This window comes from Pleurodeles waltl, chromosome 7 (assembly GCF_031143425.1).
Source record: "Pleurodeles waltl isolate 20211129_DDA chromosome 7, aPleWal1.hap1.20221129, whole genome shotgun sequence".
In the NCBI taxonomy this organism is placed as follows: Eukaryota; Metazoa; Chordata; class Amphibia; order Caudata; family Salamandridae; genus Pleurodeles; species Pleurodeles waltl.
In genome coordinates, this window is record NC_090446.1 from 128967913 (window position 1) to 128994886 (window position 26974).

Here is a 26974-nt window from a genome sequence, read left to right on the forward strand (position 1 = left end):
CCCCTTTTCCTTTTTGTGCCGGAGGAACCTTTTCTACAGCTTTCTTTTGTAGGAGTGCGAGAACTTCCTTGCGTAGCAGGCTGAGATGAGAAGGAAAACACCTTGCTGGCGGCAAGTGTGGAGGAGGTTTTTTGAAAAGGAGAGAATAGCCATGTTCGACAATATTGAGCACCCATTTGTCTTTTGTGATTGAGTGCCACTCGCGAAGATGATGCGTAACACTTCCCCCCACCGGAGTGGTGCACAGTGCTGAGGGAAGCAATGCCTCATTGCTTTGATGGCGTCTTTGCTGTAGACTGTTGAGGTCTACTTGACCCTCTGTCTCTTGTGGGTCTACGTGCCTGAAACAGGGGACGTCCCTGTCGTTGTTGTGGCCTTTGAGACCAGTGAGGGGTTTGAACCCTCTGCTGGAATGGTCGTCTGTCATACGGCCTGTACCTCCGCCTGAAGTCTTTTTTACGCTCCAGGCCCACTGCCCTCATCGTGTCGACTTCCGTTTTCATTCGGGCCATCTCTTCATCCGCGTGGGTACCGAACAACGAACTCCCGCTGAATGGGAGGTTCAAAATGCGCTGCTGTGCTTCCTGCTTCAGACCCGTGAGCCGTAGCCAGGAAGACCTCCTAGCGCAGATTCCGTGCGCATACCCATGCGCAGCCAAATCCGCCCCGTCCGCCGCCGCGCTGATGACCTGGTTAGATACTAGGCCCCCTTCCTGCAAGATTTCCTGGAAGTCCTGTCTATCTTCCCTGGGCAACTTTTCTGTAAATCTGTGGAGTGAGTCCCACAGAGAGCGGTCATATCTGCCCAGAAGTGCTGAGGCGCTGGAGACCTTCATAGCAGATGCCGCCGTACCGCACATCTTTCTCCCCAGAGAGTCTAGGTGTCTGCTCTCCTTATCCGGGGGGACTGTGGAAGATGATGCCACAGAGTGTGTTTTTCTGGCTGCGGCTAAGATCACAGAGTCCGGTGGCGGATCCTTCCGCAGGAATAAAGGATCTTGTTCCGGAGCTTTGTATTTCTTTTGAATCCTAGCCGGGGCAGACTTGAGAGTGGCTGGAGACAGAAAAGTGTCCATAGTCGGTTGCAGCAAACCCGGTACTAGTGGCAGCAGTTTTCTCGAGACTGATCTGTGTTGTAGGGTCTCAAAGATAACTGAGGATGAGGTGGCCGGCTCTGGTACCTCAATATTTAGCTTCTGCGCTCCCCTTAGAAGAACCTCATTAAAAGTGGTGATATCATCCACCGTGGAAATCCTAGCAGGTGGAGAATCTGTGAGTGTGGGGGAGTAGCGCCCCACAGACGATCCTGAAGAAGACCAAGAAGGTGATCTTCTGCGTGGTGTTCGTGACCTGGTTCTCCTTCGGGAACGGGACCTGCTCCGAGAGGCTGTAGCAGAGTGTGCAGGTCTTGTGGTCGGCTGACGAGAAGCAGAACGAGCCCGTCCTGCTCTAGCTGTAGGCGATGGCGTTCTCGGTAATGAGGCAGTAGGAGAATACATCCTCGAGTATTGTGAATCCGGGGATGCTGTGATGGGAGAAACATGCCCCGATGCTCTGGAATGGGATGATGCACTCCTTATAGAGACCACCGGTGAGGGAGCTTTGTCCGCTGGCTCCACTGCCTGTGACACCGCTGAAGGTTGTGTCGACGTCGATTGTATCCTCGACGTCGAAGGTTGCGCTGGCTGGTCTGTTCTCGACGTCGAATGTCCTGACGTCGGAGGTCTTGCCGTCGAGTGTCTTGACGCCGATCGCCTATCACGGGACCTGGACCTACTCGCCGTCGTGTGTCTCGACGTTGAGTGGCGAGTGGTCGACGGCGGATGTTCATGCCGTCGAGGTGTTTTTGGTGTCGTGTCCTTCGACGCCAAGGGGTGAGACGTTCTCAACGGCGAACGGGAGCGCCGGAGATGACTCGACGCCGAACGGCGGCCTGCCGTCGACTGAGATGTACCCCTGTGTCCATGCTTTGACGTTTTGTCCCTCGACGTCGGTCTGGTCGCCGTCGACGGCGATCTAAGCCGGTGAGACGGTGGTGCCGATGACGTCGATGGAGAACAAACAGGTACAATCCTACCTGTCGACGTCGAACGGGCCATTCCTTCTGCTGTAGGTCTGGGAAGTGAAGAGGATGTTGACTTTTTCCTCTCCTGAAGCCCATGTAGCCTGATCTTCTCTCTGTCTTTGAGAGTCCTCCTTGACATGTTCTTACAATACTTGCAGGTGTCAGGACAGTGACTCTGTGGCAGGCAGACAATACACAGAGAGTGTGGGTCTGACTGGGCTTTCTTCTTCCCACAAGAGGGACATTTTACAAAAAGAGAAGGCATTTTTCTGTCAGAAAAAACCTTCCTAGCTCAGACAAAGATATTACTTGTCGAGTGAAAAGTGAAAAACGCTTTTTTAAAGAATTTTTCTGAGGAAAACTCAGAAAAACTGAGAGCTCAATGCTCCAGGATCCTCTCAGAAGAAGCCGGAAAAAAGAACTGACCAAACTGTGAACCAACTGTCACCTTCCCTTCACCCCTGAGGCATGGTGGGATACTGGAGGTGCTCAGGGTCTTAAAGGCACGGTGCCAAAGTTTTTATGGTTCTCCTGTGTTAACCTGCATGCAGCCTATTGGCTAAGAATGCTTCATTGTTTTTCAATGTGGTTTTTTCTATTTTTCTCTGCTATTTACTGCTGTTTACTTCCCTAAGTCCAGTTTTTGGGGCTTAGGTAGATATTTATGATCTATTGTGATTTTATAATATAATTTAAAAAAAAAAAAAAAAAAAAAATTGCATAGAAATAAAGCATTTTAGCCTATTTATGATTATAGCCTGCATTGCTGTTTTACACATGATAATATGTATGTATTTTATATATATATGCTCCGGGGTCCCCGCACAAGGGCGGGAATATTCAATGTTTATGACTTTGATGAGGATCCCCTGGAAGAGAACCTCACAAATGCATTTTGTATGGTGCAGGATAAAAGGAAGCTGGGGAGAAGGCTTGGAGAAAACAGTATGCAAATGCTTTTCTTGAAAATCAACCTGTGAAATAAGTCCAAGGACTATACTAATTAAAAGTCTAGTTTTGGATGTCTCACAAATGTGTTAGGGTTTTCAATGCAAGTAAGAAATATTTACAGTGACATATGTCATGAAATGCAATGATTTTGAAAGAAACTCCTTGGACAAACCCTTTATAGTTCTCTTAATACAATACTTACTAGCATTTCAGCAGCATTATTCAATCCATGATCTTCGCCTGTCTGGAACTGCAATATTGGTGATTTAGCCACACTTGCCTTGCACGTTTCCGACAGTTTAGATTCCTGATGACAACTTGACTCTTCTACCATTGGCATATCTGCATGAGCAAGAAAAGAACAAGCCACAGTTATTCACCACCGAGCCTCTTTACAATGTTATGATGAGGAAGCAGGAATCCTGTTTTCTCTGCACAAAATAGTATGTCATCTACAATAAAATCTGCAAGTAAACAGGGCTGCTAGATAGTGTTGTATTCCAAGTCTAATATTTTTCACAATTGTAATACGTTCTCTGCTGAGAACTGCCCTGGTTACTAGTAAATTTAACCTTCTCAAGTATGTAACACTCCTTTATCCTGCATGCAATCATAATTCCAGTTTACCAAACTCAATACATCTATATCAATTAGATTATACTTCCTTCTGTTCTGAAAGCTTTGTATTTCTTTACCTAGGTACCTACTCATATATATTAGGTAAAAGGCAATAATCAACAAATATATACCTTATTTCTCCAGACAACATCATTTAAGTTAAGATTAGCTACACTTCTTAACTATTGTACTCTTCTGGAGTTACTGGACGATTCAAGAATAATAGGACTAGAAGGAAAACAACTACTTCTGTTTTGTTTTCACCTGGGCAACATGCCTCCTGAAAGCAGGTGAAATGAAAAGCGACAAAAGCCTTGTTAGGGGGAAACTTGGGAATGATGCAGAAGGAACTCTTACTAAACAGTCATAAATACAGAATATCCTGCATGCACGTGGCGGCTCGGGAACATTAAGGCCCTCATTATGACATTGGCGGTCTTTTCAGAAGACAGTCGTGATGACGGCCGCCAACAGACCGCTGCAGAGGCGGCAATCTGCCAACCAGATTATGACACAGAAAAACTAAACCGCAAGAAAGAAGCCAAAACAACAATCCCGCCAGACCTAATGGAGGCAAAAAACTGATGGTCCCACTACCCTCCCTGCCATGCCTGCAACACACCACCCTCCAAATAATGACCCACGAATCACCACAGCAGTCACTCAACGGCGGTCACCCACTGGCGGTGCAGACTGCTGCGGTCGATTTGGCCACTCCACACCAACAGAAGCTAACACTGGACGGACTGAAAAACCAACACCTGACACATATACACACACACCATACACATGCACCAACAGCACTATAAAACACCCTGCTACACAACCCACAATTCTTTGCAAACTCGAAAATACTGCTACACGTTGCTAGCCTACATATCCATAGAACTGCACACACAAACCACAGCCACCTATACACCTTTCACGCATCACACACCATACCTCAACATCTAACACACACTGCACAACACACACACTACACAATAGGCATGTCCCAACAAAAGAACCCCCGTTTCTTGGATGAGTTGCGGGTGACGGCAGAAGAAATTGTTAGAGTAGAGCCACAGCTGTTCGGTGCACAGGTCCAGCAGATATCCATTGCCAGGACGATGGAGCTATGGCGGAAGATCGTGGACAAGGTGAACTCCGTGAGAACCTATCCCCGCACAAGGGATGACAATCGAAAGAGATGGAACCACCTGCGGGGAAAGGTTCGTGCAATGGCCTCCAGGCACCACACTGCCATAATGAAGATTGGTGGTGGACCCCCAATGTCCTCCCCAACAGTTGACAGCATCGGAGGAGAAAGTATTTGCAATCCTGCATTCAGAGGGCCTTACTGGAATCACTGGAGGGCTGGACACTGGTAAGTTACCGTTACTACCCCACAACAATCAATACCACGATGGCCTGTCACCCCCTCAACCTGACTCCCTTAACCCCACTCCATCCTAAACAGAGAACCACCCCCATAGCCACCCTCAACTGCATATCCCTGCATGCCCTACCCACTACAAGCACACCTCTCCAAGCTCTTAATGCACACACAGCAATGCATGGGCAGCATGTAGCACTACCAATCCTACAATCCATCACCATGCACTGACCAAAGGTGGAAGGACAACACCCATCCCATAGAGAAAGCCAGAAATGCTCAATATGTAATTGACAATGACAGTAACAAATCTTATACATGTCCACAGGTAGCCCAGCCAATGTCAGCAGCCAGCATGTGCCATGGCAACCCTCCTCCACCAGAAGAAGGCTCCAGTGATGACTGCAACTCTGGATGTCTGGATCTGGATGATTTCCCTGGCCCATCTGGGACCACTGGTCAGTCGGACACCACAGCCAACACCCAGTCCATGATAGGGCCACCCACATCGGGCTCCCATACCCCAGCAGACATCCAACGTCCCCAAACCTCTGTCCCCAGAACACGGCAATCAACAGTGTGCCCACTTGTACAGGGACCGAGTCAACACCACTCAGGAAAGACGATGAAGGACCTGGTGTCACTGGAAGTGGGCACACAGTTCAGGGGACACAGGCACACGGGGCCAGGGCCATCGGGAGGATATCTGTGCGCCAAGGGGTGGGCCAACACAGGGAACTGACTGCCCAAGTGGCACTGTCACATGTCCTGGCAGCATACCAGAAATCCCAGGACAGGATGGGCCAGGTACTTACCATCTTGCAGGAGAACCAGAGGCTGTAGGGGGAATACCACCAGGAGGTCACGCAGCAGTTGCAGGCTTTAAATGCCAACACGGCCTCCATTGCAGAGATGCTGAGTGATATGGCTACCATCATGCATGAGTACACAACACACCAGCAGGCCCCTTCCTCTAGCCAGTGTACTGACCAGCCTTCCACATCAGCTGCAGCTAGTGGACAGGAGGACCTGCCACAGAACTCACAGACCACCAGCACCCCTCCCTCTGCAGCAGAAGAACCATCCCGCAAACATTCCCTGAAACCCAGACAGACACCAGAGACTGTAGCCAAGACCCACATCACTGCCAGGAAGTGATCCTCCTGTGTGTGCCACTGGGAAACCTTGTTTTCTTTAGACTGCCATTGCTCCTTTTCCTATGACCCTATGGATACTAGACCTGTGCTACAAACTACTACACTGAAGATTTCGTCCACCATCACCCCCACACCATTGCACTATCCCTTCCTCTTTGTCACTTCAATAAACACTCTTAAACACAACTGAAGATTTTGTGCTTTAATTACAACAATATTCAATGTCTTGACCTTTATAATCCTGTGCAAATGTTATGTAAAATGTTAATCCACCAAAGGACAGTTTGGGGTACACACAACCAATGTGAGAGCACGCCACAACTCACCATCCACCAAACTGTGAGAAAGCAGTCTGTAGGCATCACATGAGTTCACGGTAGTGACCACACCAACGTCTGCAAAAAGTGACACCATTAGTGACATTCAATTGAGAAGTAAGGGAAGTAGAGCAACATGAGCCCCTGTAACATAACAGCCTACATTCAGCTGGTCACTTCTACTCAGAAATTTGCACAGCAATTGACTCCAAACACCATTAGTGATGAGAAACAACGCATTTCAGGCCCTCACACAAGATACCACAGTATAAGCTATGCCATGTTGTCAGTATGCCAAGCCTTACTCTGGACCACCCTGTCAGGGACATTGAAGTGTCAGAGCGGTTGTGTAAGCACATTGTAAGTCACATGAAATTCCAAGCAACATATGCTAAGTACTGTATGGAAGGAGGACACAGTTTGCGGTGGGCATGTATTTGAAAAAGCTAAATTACTCACACAATGCATGGGCTGAATAAGCTTGTCCACTATCACCATAACACTGGCACGACTGACCACTGATGGAACAGTGCCAGGTCACATAATGCACACATTTGTGCTTGGCACAACACAGCAGCCACACAGCACTTAAGTGTAATGGAGGTATGAACAGAGGTACAGTTTTACCTGAGTGTCACTGGAAGTACTGCTGTATTAGTTGTGTCCTGTTGTCCACATCCTCCTCATCACTGTCTTCAGTGTCCTCTGCTGCCACAGGTGCATTGTCTCCTGCCTCATCCTGCAGGATTGGCACATGGCGTCTGAGGGGCATATTGTGCAGCATGCAGAAAGCCACCACTATCTGGCAGACCTTCCCAGGGGCGTAGAGTAGGGATCCACCATAAATATGGAGGCACCTGAACCTGGCTTTCAGTAGCCCAAAAGTCCTTTCGATTACCCTTCTGGCCCGATCATGTGCTTCATTGTAATGATCCTCTGATTCCTCACTGGTGTCAACAGCCAGGATAGGTTTGAGTAGCCAGAGTCACATGAAAGTAGTGAGAGACACACATTACTCATGTAAAATAGCACATAGTACAACTCCAAGTGGCATACAGTGACATACATGGAGTGAAACCTCAAGCTCGCATATGAGCCATGCTCCCTCTCTGTAGTTGTGCCATCACCTTTGGGACGCTGCTATTCCTCAATACATAGGCATCATGCACAGATTCTGGAAACTTGGCAGTATTGTGGGAAATGTACTGATCAGAAAGGAACACCATCTGGACATTTATTGAATGGTAACTCTTACTATTTCTGTAGACCTGCTCATTTGTCCTGGGAGGGACCAAGGCAATCTGGGTCCCGTCAATGGCCCCAATCACATGTGATATGTGTCCCATGGTGTAGAATGCAACCTTCACAGTGAGCAAATCATAACTGTGGGGGCTGCTCATGTGTTTCAGCAAGGCAGGCAAAACTCTTCTCACCACATCTGAAAACACTGGTTGTGGCATACCTGCAGCGAAGCCCACAGTCATCTGAAAGGAATCACTGGCCAGGAAGTGGAGCACTGATAGCACCTCTACTGCAGGGAGTATTGCTGTAGTGCTACGAATAGCAGGAATTAGATCTGGCTCCAATTGTTGACACAGCTCAGTAATTGTGGCCCTGTCCAAACAATAGGTGAGTATAATATGGAGTTCCTCCAGTGTAGCCAAGTCGACTCGGGGTCTGTACACGGTTGTTTACCTCCTCCTCCTGCGCAGTCGTTGGTATCTAAGTAAAACAAACATCAGAAGTGTGTGACAACAGGAGGGATGGGCACACAATATCACAGTGCACAGAGCAGTCACATCTAATTCACGCAAACAATGATTGTAATTTGCACTGGTGTCCTCTACATGCACCAGACTTCCTCAAAAATACATACTTTTCATTTACCATAGTGTCTCACAGATGTAGTCAGAATTGTGTGTCGTGATTAGTAGCATACCATTTTACATGTTCTGTCAACTACTCATCTGCATGCAGTGCACTGGTAAGCGATCTAATTTGCGTACCAAAGTCTACAACCAAACCAAAGCATGAAGTGGACTGGAATTACCTTGGTGTCTACCACCAGTATCTATGACGCACATGAAACTGACCGCCATGAGTACCAGCAGCAGGAAATGGCAACCGCCTGTCCTGCATGCAGGGAGAGGTGGAAGTGACCTCACTACGCCGGCATTTGACATCATGGCGGACGGCAGTCTGCACCATCGTGCAACTCCTCATTAATTAACATGGAAGTCTATGGAGCACAGGGGCCAATGATGATCGCCCCCGGCGGTGACAGTGTTCACTGCCGTGGACGTGACTACCATTTTATGTATCCCACTTCACTTGATTCCTGACTCTCACCACATCCACACGTCCACTGCGTGCGCTGCTGTGTCCTATGTCTGGAACCCTCAATGGCCTGTGCTACAGGGGATAGAGCCCCAGCCTTCACATCTGAGGAACTGGAGAAGCTTGTGGATTGGGTCCTTCCCTTGTATGGGCCTCCAGATCAACAGGTAATCACCTTTTGGTTACTTTGGATGCAACATGGCTGTATTTAGATGTATGTGTGTGCTGGCAGTGAGTCATTTGGGGAGTTTATTTTTGCTGCATGCAATATGTACGCAGAGGTACGAGTAATGTGTAAGGTTAATGTGGGATCTATGCAGTTTGTAAGCCATTGCTGTAACAAAATATAGTGTGGAGTTCATGGTGACCTTCTGTCTGTGTTACCTATGCAGGTCAGCGCCCATCAGAAGAAAGGGTTATAGTATGCCATTGCCAAGGACGTGCGGACCCTGGGGGTACATATCCAGCAGAGCACCCACTGCAGAAAGAGGTGGGAGAACCTGCGACACTGGGCCCGAAAGACCGCGGAGGCCCACCTTGGGATATCCTCCCAACAAGGGAGCGGTGCCCGTCAGACCCTTACCCCCCTATTGGCCCGCAAACTGGCGGCTGCCAATCGAAGTTGGATGGGCGCTTGAGAGCAGCAGAGCAGCCACAAGGGGGTGAGTACACACTGTGTGGAATTCTTTCCTAATGCCTGCCATGGTGTTTGGGTGCAAGGTTCTAGTCATTGCATGGCCCAATAAGCCCATTTAGCTACTTTTGTGGAGTCCTGCTTAGCAATGGTGAGTGGTATGCACATTTGGTACTGGTAAGTAGCTGGCATACCATGGCAGACATGGCTTAGTGAGTCCCAGTAGGTGTGCAGATGGTAGTGTCTGTGTTCATTTCTGCTACTGTTCACAGGCAATGGTTTGGTTTTGTGGTTCATACTGCACAGTGTTAGCCCCAGTGAGTCATTGTGATGTGTATGCATATGTGCTGTGATTGCTGTAATTGACCCTGTGCTCCCTTTCTTTCTCCCTCACCCTCTCTGCTTTTCTCATCCTGTCCTTCTGGGCATTAGCATCATCTGGCGAAGAAGCAGGGGCACTGGCGAGTGGGGCAGCAGCAGCACACAGGACCCAGGAGGCAGTGTCCACCGAGTCCGAGGGGACTAGTGGGTTGGAGGACGAGGGGAGCACCAGGGGGAGACAAGAGCTACAACAACAGAGATTCCTCCTCCGATGAAAGCTCCCTGGTGGTAGCAGACCCCTCTGGGACCACCCCAGATACATCATCTTCTGCCACCCTCCGTACCAGCACTGCCCTCCCAGTAGCCCCCCACCGTCTTGCCCGTGCCCGCTCGTCCAGGAGGTTGGGCGTCTCCTATGCCCCAGGCACCTCAGACCCTGCCACAGTCAGCCCTGCTGCCCTCACTGAGGAGGCTATTGACCTCCTGAGATCCATCACTGTAGGGCAGTCAACCATAGTGAATGACTTCCAGGGGCTGGCACCCCAGATGCAGCGATGCAATGCCTACCTGGAGGGTATTCATGGTGGCTTGGCTGCCCTACAGAGAATGTTTTAGGCACTGGCCTCCTCTTTGACGGCAGCCAGTGCCCCTGGTTCTTCCGTCCCCCCTTCAACTACCTGTTCCTAGTCCCAAAGCCCTTTCCCCACTCTCATCCCAAGCACACAATCAGACCAGCATGTAACCAAGACAACAGACAGGACTCGCAAAGACAAGCACAGGCACCACAGATCACACCACGAGCACACACACAGCCAACACCCAGGTGCACACTCAACAAGAGCCACTGCCTCCACTTTCTCCCCTCTTTCTCCCTCACAGTCACATCAGCACTCACACCAGCAAGCACTGCGTCTTCAGTCCCAGATTCTGCCACCTGTACAGCCTTGGCCACAGTCACCACAGCAGTAGACACGCAGACTAACACCCCATTCACCACATGCGCAGTCACCACCACCACATGCAGCACACCCACCTCACTTGCAGACACCACCACAACATACATGCACACGACCTGTTTGTCCCCTCCCACCCTGTCTGCCCCCTCCAAAAACACACAAATGCTCGAACTCAGACACTCAACAGCCATCCACCTCACACAGGTACATTGTACATGCACCTGCAACCTAGTCCAGCACACCTACTCCTCCTACAACCACTCCCACTACCTCCACTCCCAAACCTCCTCCCTCACTCCGCCCCACTGTACCAAAAAAACTTTTCCTTGCCTGTCTTGACCTCTACCCTCCTCTTCCACCACCCTGTGTTGTCTGTAAAAGGAAGGTGCCGCTCCCGAAGCCCACTACATCCAGCTCCCAATCCTCTCATGGTCCCCCCGGTGTTGCACATGTCCCTCCCCCCGCAGAAAAAGCTCCCACTAAGGGGCAAAAGACAGCCAATCCGACCCCCCACTCCAAGTCCACTCCTCCGCCCCTTAAACAGAAAAGCAAAGGCCCACCCCTCCCAAACCCAAGGACCCCCTCCAAGAAAAGAAAAAAAAACCTCAACCCCTCCTGCCCACTGAGGTGCCTGCCTTGCACAATGATGTCCCTGCCCAGTGGAGTGACTTGGGCTGTCAGGACTCAAGTTGAGCCTATTTCGTTACCTTGTGGGATGCCATGGACAACTCGACCGGCGAATGGCCCTTTATGTATATAGTTCACTTTGTTACCTGTGGTCGCTATTCCCACCGGAATACAGTGGTTGGACCAAAGGTATTTGTCCTAGCTTTCTTTACTTCTGGCTTATGTTGCTGTTGGATTTATCAGCGGATTGTTCTCTGTGTATGGTATGTGTGTATGGTGTGTGTTGTGTGTGTGGGTGTGTCACTCTCCCATCCCTCCCTTGTGTGCTAGGCAGCTGTACTCACTGTCATCTTCGTCTGTGTTGCTGCTACTGGCCTTCCATTGCGTGGTACAGCATTGGCAGGGCTTCCAGATCGGTTTCCATGGCGGCTACCGACTCATCTGTGTCCCTGGAGGGGAGTGTCTCCTTTTATACGAATCCTTTCCGCCAGGCTTTTCAGGGCAGTGGTCCGGCCCCGGAAATCCTTGTGGTCTGCTATGTCTTCAGGCAGTGAGTGGTGTTCCGCCAGCCTGAAGATGGCAACTTCCGTGGTCGGTGGCCGGAGCGCACTGGCGGTTCAGGCAGTTCATTGGCTGAATGGGAGGGATCACCGCTGTGGTAATAATTTGGCCACTTATGTTTTAGATTTCTTTCTTTTATTTTAAATACTACATCAGGCAACATTGCAACAAAAGGTCTGAAACATGCTGCTATAAAGGAAAATCTCCAAATGTATGGAAAAAAAACAAAAAGTCTTAAAGGGTAAACAACCGAGAACTGAAAATCAACCACTGTTTCTTTAGAAAGCCAGATGCTTCCATATCCCGGCACGCTTTGCACTAGCAAATACGTCACAGACTCAGTTCTCTTCCAGGATGTCATGTAGAGTTATAGATTTAAATGACCATGAACTTGCTGTTCAAAAGTGGATGGACCAGAGAGGCAGGTGTGGGTTTAAGACTTCTCTGAAGATAACCACAATACACAACTAAAATTACAGGCAAGTAAAATTTTTTTATTTATCGCAGGATATTAATTGTTAATCAAACAGAACAGAATAGCACGCTCATTCCTAAAAGTTTACAGCCTCTAGTCCTGAAGAGCAGGACAACTAAGAGAGCTTAAGCGATAAGCGTCTCATCGGAATGGATTCCTTGGAACAGCATGACCAATGACTGCAGATACTCAAGTCAGTGTAATGCTTCCTAAAAGTATTACCAGGGTCATAGCCAATGTGACTGCTCTATAAATATCTAACACCGGGACATTTGTTCACAAAGCTGCAGTATCAGCTTCCTATTGGTTAGAATGGGTTTTAGGTTTCCCAGAAAAAAAAACTAGTTGGAAAACGAAGAGAAGATTCACCTCGAAATCGACTGCTTGGACATAGCTAGACAAGTTTGCAGGAACCCTTAGTTTACAAAGGGCTGGTTTGATTTCTTAGACCTTTGCACCTGGTCTAAGTAAAATGTCAAAATTCTCCTTTCCTTACATCTTAGAAATAAAGATACTTGTTTTAAAGGTGGAATTACTAGAAAAGTGACAATGATATTTGACTGACGTGGAAATCGATTAGCACTTATGCTAAGAATAGTGACATGTTTTCATAACAATTCTGTATGAAACACGGTGTAAGGTTCCAAAGCAGACAATGACTGAAGTTCACTCACCCTGCATGCTGATTTAACAGCTAGTAGAAAAGCAGACTTCCAAGTGAGATACTCCAATGACGGTATGCATACTCAAAAGGAGAAGCCATCAATTTATTTGTAATTAAATTGAGCTCCCATGATGAAGGCTGCAGTCCAGGAGTGTAATTTTTTTTTACCCATTTTATAAAGTCGGGCATGACAGGGATCTTCAAGAAGGCTAAATAATATTTTAGTGAAGATAAGTGTAGATTTGTTTGTGCCACTGTTACATTAGGAGGGGCATCCTTGACCATGACCCAGCAGATCGACTCAGCCTTCCGGTCAGAACAGGTAGATCAACCAACCAGCTGGGAGGGTAAAACATACAAGTTATCACCCACATATCTCTCTCTCTCAAAACGTACCTGGAGAGAATGCCTACTAACCACTTAAAAACATGTCTGAACAAATAGTCATTTGTTTTGAGTCTCCAGCATCCTTTCCCCACACCCTCCTCCCCCCACCAATCAACCAATCAGGGATTTGTAAAGTGCACTACTCACCCGTGAGAGGGTTTCAAGGCGCTGCTACCAAAGGTAGCAGATATTAAAAAACCCATAATGTTAAATTTAAAATACTTTTTTAAAGCAAGACTTAGTCCGAGAATATATTCAGAAATATTATTCCAAATAAACAAAGAACAGTAGTGAATATATCTGTATATCTATATAGATATATCTATATATCTATATATATATAGATATATATATATATATATATATATATATATGATGTAAAAACGATAAGAGCAGGCAACATGACCCATTATGGAAATTAATTTTCTATCTAGTCCTTTTTAATAAGCATTTGATCTCCCGAAGTCCAAAATTCTGTGAGTATATCCGACGACGCACACCAAAATTTAGTTCACATTTTGTAGTTCAAAGTTTGTCTGCAGAAAAAAGCTAGATTATGTCAATGCCTCCATCTTTGATATCCAGGAACGGTATTTGTGCAATAACAAAGGTAACTGTTCGGCTCCTAGGGAATGTTGAGCTCTTCTATCTGAAAGAGCTGTGAAGACCCATTTTACATTATTGCTCAATATTATGAGAAAATACCCCGTAATACACGATGTGGTGGGGGGGGGGGGGGGGGGGTCGGTTCGTGGGAGCAGGCAAGCCACTTACATATCCATTCTAAGTGGCACACATTACATGAATATATCGGCTACAAACGCATTTCAAAATTCATGTATCACACATTGTTGCATGATAAATGATCGTAAATGCATATGAGTTAATTCACTAACTGCAAACGTATACGATCCTTGGCCTCTCAGACCATGATCGAAAAATGCAAAACAAAGGGCTGTCAGTAGTCATACAAAGCAAAACACGCGAGACGCCCAGAACAATAGTATTTCTAATATTCATGTGAAGATACGCAACACTAAAGCTGCTCATATCAATGCCTGTTAAACGATTAACGCAATACCCTTGTGTCTGAATTGATTTTGCAGCACAGTGCAAAAATAAGGTACAAAACATAGGTGCAAAGATTGACTATATGTCAGAACAGTAACAGCTGTACATAAGTCTCTTTTTAAACTGACTTCTGAGTAAGAGATAGGAATAGACCCTACAATTCGGGTGTATCAATGCAGATTCAATTATCGGAGCTGATGGTGAAAAATAAACCAGTTAGATAATCGACAGAAAATCAACAGAAGCTGAAAAGACAACAGGAGGAATATTTGCTGTAGAAGTTGACAAAAGATGGCTGAAAGTTGTATCTGAAGATGCCACTGCTGAATAAAGCAACATATAATGTGCAGGTGAGCAAGTCATTGGTCCCATAATAGGAGATGGAGAACCATGGATGGCTGAACATGGAGATGTGGAATATACAACTTGGGAAAGCTACTAAGGAGATGGCACATGGGGCAGTAGTAATGGTGCTCCATATGCAGTGGACGTGGTGATGGACAATTAAAAGCCTCTCAAAATCAACGCTGAAGAACAAGCAACCAGTTCAGGTTCCAGGGATGCACAGGAAGCACACACTAATGTTCCAATGAGATCTTTAGACCTATTGCTTGGAAACAAAATTGGCACTGAAATATTGGTCTTGCTGCAGTTTAATGCTTGTGAAAGGTCAAAATCCAGCGGTCATTTAGCTTGGAAAATAAATCAACTCCAAGGCAGAAGGCAATAGCATGACAATAGAGCTTCTTAGATATGAGAAGCATATTCATTGCCTTAGTATGATGACTAAAATGACCACCCCAGCAAGCAACACTAACAATAAAAATCCACTGGCCAGTTTTGAGGGCAGTGAGCCCCAAAATGCAGGTATGCATGTGAATACAAGATTAGACAATTTTCTTATAAACATTGGCAACACCTGTTATAAGAGAAACATAGAAAGGCAGGTGTTTGCAAGGCAGCTCTATCTCTGCTGCAGAAGTCCTCTCTGAAGGTCAATAGTTTGTGCTGCAGAATTAAAAGAACCTACTTTTTGTGGTACACTGCAAGGACCTTAATCATTTAATTGAAAACATAGGGGTTAACCTAACTGTCGGCTAAAAGGAAACATCAGAAGTCCTTAATAGAGATGGATAGGGCGTAGCACATCATTTTAAAGCCTTTTGCACAGTAAGTATTTGAACATAATCTTGATACAACTATCAACATGAAACATTAGTCTCATAAATATTGCATACCATTGTGTAGAATGATATGGTAGGAAGCAATAAGAGACACAGGAGCAGCCAGAAAATGGCAACAAGACTGGGCTTCTAAAAGTTACTAGAGCAGTGTAACATGACTGTCACATAAATGTCAAGGAGGATTAAAATATGAAGATGTGCTAACGTGCAAAACAAAAGAATGATGGACGGAGTGCTGAACAATGCAAAAACTCACCCCCTGTCACAGATCTGGGTTTAACCCATTGTTCTTTTGCTCACCATGCCACCCCAGTTTGGACCCAGCCATATGCAAATCAGTCTTGACCCTGTTCCTCATGGGAACAATCTAGCCCGAACTGCTAAGCCAGGTCCTCCCTGGACCGGAAACAAGCATCCTGGGATCGGGTCAGGGTATCACCCTTCATCAGCCAGGCTAGCTTGAATCCAGTGGCACAGTGAGCAAGGGACCCACGTCTGGGCATACCCTGCCCAATTAGGGCAACGTTAGCAACACAAATGATGGACGGAGTGCTGAACAATGCAAACACTCACCCCCAGTCACAGATCTGGGTTTAATCCATCATTATTTTGCTCACCATGCCACCCCAGTTTGGACCCAGCCTGTTGTTTTTGCATTTGGTCACCCAAAGTGGAAAGGGTATGCCCAGACATGGGTCCCGTGCTTGCTATGCCACCAGATTCAAGCTAGCCTGGCTGATGAAGGGTGATACCCTGAAATTGGTCCCAGGATGCATGTTTCTGGTCCAGGGAAGACCAGGCCTGGCAGTTCGGGCTGGACTGTTCCCATGGGGAACAGGGTCAAGACTGATTTGCATATGGCTGGGTCTGAGCTGGAATGGCATGGCAAGCAAAAAAACTGATGGATTAAACCCAGATCTGTGACTGGGGGTGAATGTTTGATTTGTTCTGCTTTCCGTCCATCTTCTGTTTTTGCAGATGTGCTAACGAGGACAGGAGCTGCATTGAGCAAGCAAGGATAAACTGCTTATATGTAATCCTAGTTCTCTTCCAGGGGAATCCTTATCAAAGTCATAAGCACTGAATAGTCCCACACATATGTGGGGACCCCAGAGCACTTCTTAATTATATATATATATATATATATATATATATATATATATATATATATATATATATATATATATATATATACATATACATACATATATATATACATACATATATATATATATACATACATATATACACACACACACACACACACACACACACACACACACACACACACACACACACACACGTTTTCATGCAAGAAGGCCCTCTCACAGCGCGCTTCCCAGCTGGAGTATCAGTCCATTTCAATTGTGTTTGACAACAAAAAAAATAAACAAGGATAGATCTTGCTTTCAATAATGGAGGACAGAGCTATTAAAAGACTACAAAGGGCAGATATACTGTTTAGTAGGGGGTGTGCATTATGGGAACATGGTAGGGTGACAAAGACGTCCTCGATTTCCCTGGACAGTTCCGGTTTTTAGAGGACTGTCCTGGTGCCCCGATGCTTCTCCTAATTTTAAATAAATGTCCCGGTTTTTGGGATAAAGGTCAGATCGTCTAGGGAAGTAGAAGTTAAAGACGCCTAATGTCTTTAGTCCTTTTATGCCTGACTTGTCCCGGTTTTTGCTCCTCAAAATCTGGTCACCCTAGAACATGGTAAAGTTACATTGTTACCAACAGTTAATATGAGAATTATATGTACAATTGGAGCGTTTAATGAAAAAAGATTTCTAAAAGTTGGGAAATCATTACTCTAGAAAAATATACACAAGTGGGCAGAGTACCAAGAGGTTTCAGGATATTCACACTGCCTAACCATTCGGACACCAGTCCTGAAATGTTAGAATAATGGGGAGCAAATAGTATGGAGTGCTCAAAACATATAATGGAAATTATGATAAAATATGCCAAAAGGGATATGGAATTGATAAAAAGCAATAAAAGTGAATTGGAGAGTAAAATTGTTTCTTTAAATCAGGAAGAGGAGAGTAACAAATGTAGGTCAGTATTGAACATTAATTTGGATAAATATGAAACTCAGAAGAACCCAAACAGCGGAAATTCTTAAGGGACGAGAATGATTATGACACTGGTCAGATTTTAACTTTTGCTAAAAGATTTGATATGTTGAAGAAACAACTGCATGTGAGCCAACTGAACCTAGGCAAGAGTCGACACAGAAAATAGTGAGTCTGAAACTGATTTAAGTTAGGGAGAAGGAGTTTCCTCAAATATCAGAAAAAACACTTTTTTAGACGAGATGAAATTATTATACATGAACCAGACGACACCAAGAAACAGAGGTAGAGGACGGGGACGAGGTCGGGGAAAAAGGAAAAGGAAGATCACAAAAGGACAAAGGAAGACAAGAAGGGGGGTTAAGGAAAAACAGAACAAACAGAAAAGACGAAGGTCTATCCGTTACACAACAGACGGAAATAAAAACCTATGAAGAAAGGAACAGAGGAGAAGAGAATCTGTTTATCAACTTGTCAGATCTCCAATTTACCAAAGAGGAACAAAGTTTGCTACAAAAAGGCCACCGTTTTGCCCTGAAAAACATTTTGATTATGTACAAACAAAGGTCGACATGTACACATTTATTCGTAAATTGAAATTGATTAAAGTTAAGTTGGGAGAGATCCCAAAGCAAATCTAACAAAAATCTGACCTTAAGAATGTGTATGACGTAATGCATGATTTAGAGGGAGATAAACTTAGAGACACCAGTACTTTTAGAACTGGGGATTAACACAGAAGGACACATACATACTAATATTAAACCAAAATCAAAATTCTGTCCGAGTTTAATGCCAGGCAATAAGATAGATATATTTTATGATTTGATTATAACTGATTTGGAAAAAATAACATATGTAAATAACAGGACGAGAAGAGAAAAGCTAAGTATTGGAGAGCGAGATGCTCTTAGCAAATTGAGAAATAATCAATTAATTGAAATCATACCAGCAGATAAGGGAGGAAATATTGTAATTTTGAATAGGAAGGATTATTTGGAGCAGGCCATGAGACAATTACAGGTCAAATCACATTACTGTAAATTAACTAAGAATCCTATTAATGATCTCACTTTGGATTTGCATAAGAAATTGAGAAAATGGCAGTAAGATGGCCTTGTTAGTGTTGAGGGATTGACATTCTTAACTAATGAGAATCCCATCACACCTACATTGTATTTTTTTTTACCAAAGGTTCACAAAACTTTTAATAAACCTCTAGGAAGACCAATCATTTCTAGCTGCGGATCATTATATGAGAATGTATCACGGTATGTGGACTATTTTTTGGCCCCTACAGTAAAAAATTTGACCTCATGTATTAAAGATACTGGAGATTTTTTAAGACTATTAGAGGATATGGCGTGGCAGAAGGAATATCTCTTGGTGACCATAACTGTGGGTTGCCTATATACATCTATTTCACATGAAGTTGGCCTAAAAGCAGTAAGGTATTATTTACAACAGAGGAATGTTCATGAATTGAAACATTCTGAAATGCTGCTAGAGATGATTGAAATATGCCTGAGAAATAATGAGTTCATATTTAATCATGAGATTTACCTACAAATCTGTGGGACAGCGACTGGAGTTTTCTTCTCTCCAAGCTATGCCAACCTTACTGTGGGTTGGTGGGACAAACATATAGCTTGGGGAGAAGAAAATGAGGAATATATGGAGAAAGTAGTAATCTGGCTTCAATATATTGATGACTTATTGTTGATTTGTAATGGCACAGAAAACCAATGCAATGAGGTTTTTTTTAAAGTGAATACTAATGATGTAGGTTTACAGTTTACACACAAAATTAGTAGAACATCTATAGATGTATTAGATGTAATGGTATACATAGAAAATGAGAAATTACAAACAACTTTACATCGTAAAATAACAGCAAGTAATAGTGTGTTACATGGATCTAGTTTTCATCCAAAGGCATTGATTAAGAGTATTCCTTATGGGGAATTTATTAGGACCAAAAGGAATTGCTCGAAGAGTAAATATATGCATATAAAGTTCAAAGATATTGAACAAAGATTTATGAGTAAAGGATATAAAGCTTGAGACGTTAAACAAGCTGAAAAGAGAGCCAGAGAAATGTCACGTGCACAGACCCTTGTAACAAAACCTGATAAGAATAAGAAAGAGGATGAGACAATTGAACTTATATTAACATATAGTAAGGAAAATCATCAAATTTTGAATGTTTTAAATAAACTCTGGCATATAGTAAAGCGGGATCCAGACATAGGATTACGAGTAGGAGCAGGACCAAGTGTAAGTTATAGGAAGGTTCCATCTCTAAAAGATCAGTTGGTAAGAAGTAATTTTCAACTCCCAAGACATCTACTTGGCTCACAACACAAAATAAAGGTTTCATATGCTGTATGAAATGTAAAGCATGTCGTATTGGATGCAACAAATATAAAATTATGGATGGGCAGGGAAGAGAGATCCCCATTCTGGACAGAATCACATGTGACACAACATTTGTGGTGTATGTAATAGAGTGCCTCTGCGGAATGAGATACGTGGGGAGCACCATCTGTCCATTAAAAAAGGGAATATTAGAACATATAAGGGTAGTACAGAATGGGGACTCGAATTATGCCATGACAAAACATTTAAGAAACCATAGTGGTGCAAACTGGCTGCATATGAAATATTTTGGGATAGCCAAAGTTGGACAACATGAAAGAGGGGGTGACAAAGTATTGCAATTGAGACATCTGGAATCTAAATTCATTATTAGACTTAAAACCAAGGCCCCATATGGGATTAATGCAGATGAGGAATTATATTGTCATTTATGAAACAAGCAGCTGGAAGTAGGCTTCTTTGCTGAAAATATGCCGGTACAGATTCCATATATGTATATAGTGAAAAATAGGACGGTGGTATTAATATAAAGACAAATAGATTGTGTTGAGCTATCTAGAATTAAGATACCCAGAATTAGGTTCCCACATATAAAGAGAAATGAACATGTTGGAACTATGTAATCGATTGATATATGGAATAATGGCCAGTATATATTGGATCAAAATTGTCAGATATATATCTGTTGATAAGAGTTAATTCATGATACACACATATTGAAACAGACATGAATATGTAAATAGAGTTTCATATCACATTATTTTGGTTTGATATGTAATTGTTTTTGTGTTAAATGAAACTACATATCCCTCAATGGCACTGGATGTGTAATAATATAAAAGGAACTTGACGGGTATGCGCACTAACCATGAACAAGACATTATTGGTCAAAACTCATCAGGGAATGGCTGTGTTGATCTTTGAATCACATTAAATTTTGGATAACTGGAATCCTTGAAGTGCCATGTTATGACTTTATTGTTAATCGTCTGCAAAATATATATATATATATATATATATATATATATATATATATATACATATAAAAATAATAAAGAGTCCTTTATATAGAAGTGGTTGCGAGCTGTAATTACTTTCGTCCGGGAACGTGGGTGGGTTGCTTATGACTGATAAGGATTCCCTGGAAGAGAACTAGGATTACAGGTAAGCAATTTATCCTTCTCTTCTATGGGATCCTTATCAATAGTCATAAGCACGGAATAGAATAGCAAGCCCATACCACAACATGCAGACTTAGAAGCCAAAAACAGCTCTAACATTCAACCAAAATGATTTCTTAATGAAGCCTGTCCTACTTGAGTGTGTGCTCTAGCATCTGAATCTAGACACTAATATCTAGTAAAGGTATGGGCAGATTTCCAGGTGCCCGCTTTACAGATTTCAGAAACTGGCACACTTCGCAACAGAGTTGCAGTAGCAGCTTTACCTCTAGTAGAGGGTGCTCTAGGTCTAGCTGGAAGAGGCTTTTTAGCTGATAAAATAGCATAATACATGAAACAATCTATTTGTAAAAAGATTGTTTAGAGGAGGCTACACCTGTGTGTACTGGACCATAGTTAAGAAACAAGTGATCTGATTTCCTGATACGTTTGGTCTTGTCCAGGTAGAATTTCAAGACCCTCTTAGCATCCAATGAATGTAAAAAAAACATTCAGCTGGATTTGAGGGATTAGGAAAAGAAGGTAGGAAGAGAGATTGTCTGATTGATGTGAAAATCTGAGACTACCTTTGGGAGAAAACTAGGGGAAGTCCTCATAACCAGCCTGTTGGCGTGACAGACAGTATATGGTAACTTTGAACATAGAACATGAATTTGCTTTACCCTACGGGTAGACGTGATAGCCACCAAAAAAGCCACTTTCCATGTGAGATGTTGCAATAAGGCTTTATGGATTGGCTCAAATGGTTGGCCCTTCAATTCTGAAAGGACAATGTTGAGTTCCTTTAGCAGAGAGGGATTCCTGATTGGAGGAAACACCTTAAGCCCCTTGAGAAAATCCTTTGCAAGTCGTGTTCTGAAAAAAAAAACTTTGTGAGGGAGATTTCCTGTAAGCTCCAATGGAATCAAGGTGTACTCTGATGGAGGAGAACTGCAACCCTGATTTGGCCAAGTGAAGGATCCAGGGAATGAGCTCATCCTCCTGACAAGAAATTGGGTTATGCTTATTCTGTGTGCACCACAAATAAAACCTTTTCTATTTAAAGGCATAGGAACATTTAGTGGAGGTCTTCTAGCCTCCCTAAGAATGTCCATACATTCCATGGAAAGCCCTAAATGTCCATACTGGAGGAATTCAGGAGCCATACTGCCAAGTTCAGGGAGGAGAGGTTGGGATGTAGTATCTGTCCTCTGAATTTGAACAGGAGATCCTGCCGACATGGGAGCCTCCTGTGAGGCCTCTCAGAGATGTAGAAAGTCTGTGTACCACCACTGGTGAGGAAACTGTGGGGCTATGAGAATCATACAAGTGTGAAACCAGCATAATTTGAGAACCACCGTTCGAATGAAAGGAGTTTGAGAAATGCATAAAGAAATCTCACTGACAAACTTATCAAAAAGCATTCTATTGTGACCCCGGTTGGGAGTTTCTGGATGCGAAGTTGTGGCATTTTTTTGTTACTGACTTTTACAAACACGTCTGTGGGAGGACTCCTGGAATATTTCTTGCAAGATGTCGTCGTTAAGAGCCCAATCGTGATGGTCTTAAAAACTGTGACTGAGATAGTCTGCTTGCTCGCTTCTGGCAGATGGATAGCCAATATTGTGAGCTTTCTGGCTAGCAGCCTCTTGAGAGACAGGACAAGAGTGAGCTCCCCCTACTCCTTGTTCAGATAAAGCAACACTGACGGGTTGCCCGTTTGTACAAGGATGTTGTTGGTCGTGAGTGCTAGGAAGGACTTCAGAGCCAAATGGACAGCTTGGAGTTCCAACATGTGGATGTGGTACGTTGGTTCTCTGTCTGACCACACACCCCCGAGTCTGAAGGGGACCAATATGAGCCCCCCATTCCTGAAGAGGCACGTCTGTAACAAGTGTTTGACTTGGTAGTTCCTGATGAAAAGGCACCCCCACCATCAATCAATTTGTAAAGCGCGCTACATACCTGTGAGGGTTTCAAGGCGCTGGGGTGGAGGGGAGGTGGGGGGGAGGGTGCTGCTACTGCTCGAAGAGCCAAGTCTTGAGGAGTTTTCTGAAGGAAAGAAGGTCCTGGGTCTGTCGTAGATCCGACGGGAGGGTGTTCCAGGTCTTGGCGGCGAGGTACGAGAATGATCTGCCGCCGGAAGATTTGCGCCGGATGGAGGCGAGGGCGGTGGAGCGGAGTTGCTGGGTGGGGGTGTAGAAGCTGAGTCTGTTGTTGAGGTATGTTGGTCCCATGATGTGGAGTGCCTTGTGTGCGTGGGTGAGGAGCTTGAAGGTGATCCTCTAGTTGACGGGGAGCCAGTGAAGGTCTCTTAGGTGGGGGGTGATGTGGCAGTGGCGAGGGATGTTGAGGATGAGCCGGGCAGAGGCGTTTTGGATGCGTTGGAGGCTTGTAGGAGTTTGGATGAGATACCGGTGTAGAGGGTGTTGCCGCAGTCGAGTCTGCTGCTGACGAAGGCCTGGGTTACTGTTTTTCTTGTTTCTGTTGGGATCCATTTGTAAACTCTGCGGAGCATGCGGAGGGTGTTGTAGCAGGAGGAGGAGATGGCGCTGACCTGCTTTGACATGGAGAGAGAGGAGTCGAGGGTGAAGCCAAGGTTCCTTGCGCTGTCTGTGGGTGTCAGTGGGGGACCCAGTGTGGTCAGCCACCATGAGTTGTCCCAGGCGGAGGGGGTGCGCCCAAGGATGAGGACCTCTGTTTTGTCCGAGTTCAGTTTTAGCCGGCTGTCTCTCATCCAGTCTGATGGCTTTTAGTCCCTCGTGGAGGTTGGTTTTGGCGGTGTGCGGGTCCTTGGTGAGGGAGAGGATGAGTTGGGTGTCATCGGCGTAGGAGATGATGTTGAGGTTGTGCTGACGGGACACTTGTGCTAGGGGGGACAAGAAGATGTTGAACAGCGTCAGGCTGAGGGATGAGCCCTGGGGTACGCCGCAGATGTTGAAGGCTTTGGATTGGTTAGGGGGAGGCAGACTCTTTGGGTTCTGCCGGTGAGGAAGGATGCGGTCCATTTGAGGGCCTGGCCCTGGATTCCTGCTGCGTGGAGGCGGGATTTTAGGGCGTGGTGATAGACGGTGTCAAAGGCGGCTGATAGGTCTAGGAGGATGAGGGCTGATGTTTCTCCATTGTCGAGGTGGCTTCTGATGTCGTCTGTGGCGGCGAGGAGGGCGGTTTCGGTGCTGTGGTTGCGTCTGAAGCCGGAGTGGTCGGGGTCGAGGATGTTGTTGTCTCTCTGAGACCACCATGAGATTGTTTCTCTGAGACCACCATGGAAGAGATTGACATGCTGCTTGTGAGAGTATTAGTCTGTCTTCCCAGCAGTAGGAAAACTGGTTCCATTGATCCTCCAAACACTGCTGTAGAGGTCACATGTACAATCATGCGTTGGAAACTATGAAAATGCAGGGGGCCATGGACCCCAAAAGAGAAACTATCTGCCTTTAGAATCATGCAGCCCTTGAGAGTGAAGGATGATAGTCTCTCCTCCGATGGATACACTCTTGTAGATTGAGTATCCAGCGTAGCTACTAGGTAGGGTAATGTTTGGACTGGCTCAACTGTTGATTTCTGGAAGTTGATGTGAAGACCTAGGCGTGAGCATCTTCACACAAAAATTGAAATCTCCTTTGTTTGGGGCGGAGAGGAGCTTTTTAATCGACCAGTTGTCGAGGTATGGGTAAATGAATATCTTTTGTCTCTTTAGGAAAGCTGTAACAACGTCCTTGCACTTTGAGAATGGTTATGGCGCATATTTCAGGCTGAATTGTAGCACTTTGTACTGGTAGTACCGAGATACCACCAGTAAACAGAGAAATTTTTGATGCTTGGTGGATATTGGGATATGGAAATATGCATCCTGCAGATCGATTGCGCACATCCTTCGCATTGAAGCAGATGCGGATATATTTGGTGCAGCGTAAGCACTCTGAAGTTTTCAGCACTCTTAGGCCTAGGATGGGTCTGAACTCCGGTTTCGGCCTTTCTTTCACACCAGAAAGTGGAGGGAATAGATTCCTCATAGATTCCCATTCCACTTTGATGACGAGGAACCTTCTTCTGTTGCTTCTTTTTTTATATAAGGTGGTTACTTCTGATTGCAGAAGAGGCAGTTGGTACTGGGATGTTTTTGCTGGGGGACAGGCTGGAGGAGGGAACCTGAAGTGTAGAGAAAGACAATTCTGTGCATTATTAAATACCGACCTGTCTTTTTTCTGTCACTCTTCCTTGTAGTTTACAACATTCCCACCCCCAGAAAAAGGAGAACAGTAAAGGGGGAATTAACTCTCCATTGCTTTGCCGCAAACTTTCCTGGTCCTAGAGGTTTTTGTTGCTGCTGCACACCTCTATCTCTTGATGGTCTATGAGGGTGGTAGGGAGAACTTGCCTGCTGCCAGAGAGGGGTATAAACCCTCTGTTGGTAACACCACCTATCGTAGGGCATCTTCGAAACTCTTTCTGTTTCTCAAGGCCCACCGCTTTCAGAGTGTCCAGCTCTGTTTTCATTTTGGAAATGTCTTCATCTGCATGAGAACCGAAGAGGGTGTTACCATAAAGGAGAGGTTTAAGATGCACTGTAGCCTTTCAGACTTCAGGCCTATGAGGCTTAGTCAGGAGGACCATCCTGCAGATACATCATGTGCATATCCATGTGCAGCCAAGTCAGCTGCATCTGCACCTGTGCATGTGATCTGGTTGGCAACTAGACCACCTTCATTAAGAACCTCCAGGAAGTCCTGTCTGGCTTCCTTTAGCAGCATGTCTGTAAATTTTGATAGTGAGTCTCAAAGAGATCTGTGGTAGCGCTCAAGAAGAGCTTTCGCAGCTTGAGTGTCCATAGGTCAGCAGGAATCTGCTTTCCTGGTGCCAAATGCGCCTCTGAACACTGAATATAGAGGCATTTAAGGGAATGTAGGATAGTAGCCAATGGGATACTTACCCCTGGGGTCACTACATTCCCTATATGAACACTTCCTGTGGGAAGTGGGCATAACCCGGTCTCAGAGTTCCTAAAACTACCAACGCCAAGATGGCATATTTTTAAATGTTGCGTCAACATCAGGCAGCTCAACTTAGAGGTGGGACTGACCTGAGGGGTGGACATACCTCTCTGACTACTAAATCTCCCATCTGTCTTGGTGCCAAATGGGTCCTGGGGCAGGGAGTTTGGCATTTCTCCTTTGAGTGAAGCTAGAACTGCATACCAAGGGCAGTGGGCTTCTTTGTAGCCCTCTGCCTTGGAATGCAGGTTTGCAGGTCATCCTGTTGGGTGGGATGTGCAAGCACCTCTCCCAGAGCAGGCCTTATTTATGACTGCCCAAAAGCAAAGGCTCTCACCTTTTGGGGTCAAACTTGTGTCTGGTAGTGGCAGGCTGGCTAAAAGTGGTCACTCCGCACACGGGTAGATGGTAGGTTTTCAGGTAACACCTCTAAGGTGCCCTCTAGGAGCATGTATTATTAATACAATCACGGACATAAGTGAGAGTTTATTAATATGAGATGATTGATACCAAGCATCCCTATTTTCAGTGAAGCCATCATGTAGCTGGGGAACTCGTAATGACCAGTGTCTAGCACATGTACTTAAAAATTGCTTTCCTGTTCACTCATTGTGTCTAAGAATCGACAAAGACATAGCAAGGGCATAGTTGCTTGTGCAGATA

At 45.2% G+C, this 26974-nt stretch overlaps 1 protein-coding gene across 1 annotated transcript in view; it reads right to left on the bottom strand.

Moving 5' to 3' along the window:
- Nucleotides 1-26974, bottom strand: part of RAD21L1 (RAD21 cohesin complex component like 1) — a 1043689-nt gene that overhangs the window by 246025 nt on the left and 770690 nt on the right. The window contains exon 11 of the mRNA XM_069243305.1: nt 3219-3358. Within this exon, the coding sequence (XP_069099406.1) occupies nt 3219-3358 (140 nt within the window). The remainder of the gene's footprint in view (nt 1-3218; nt 3359-26974) is intronic.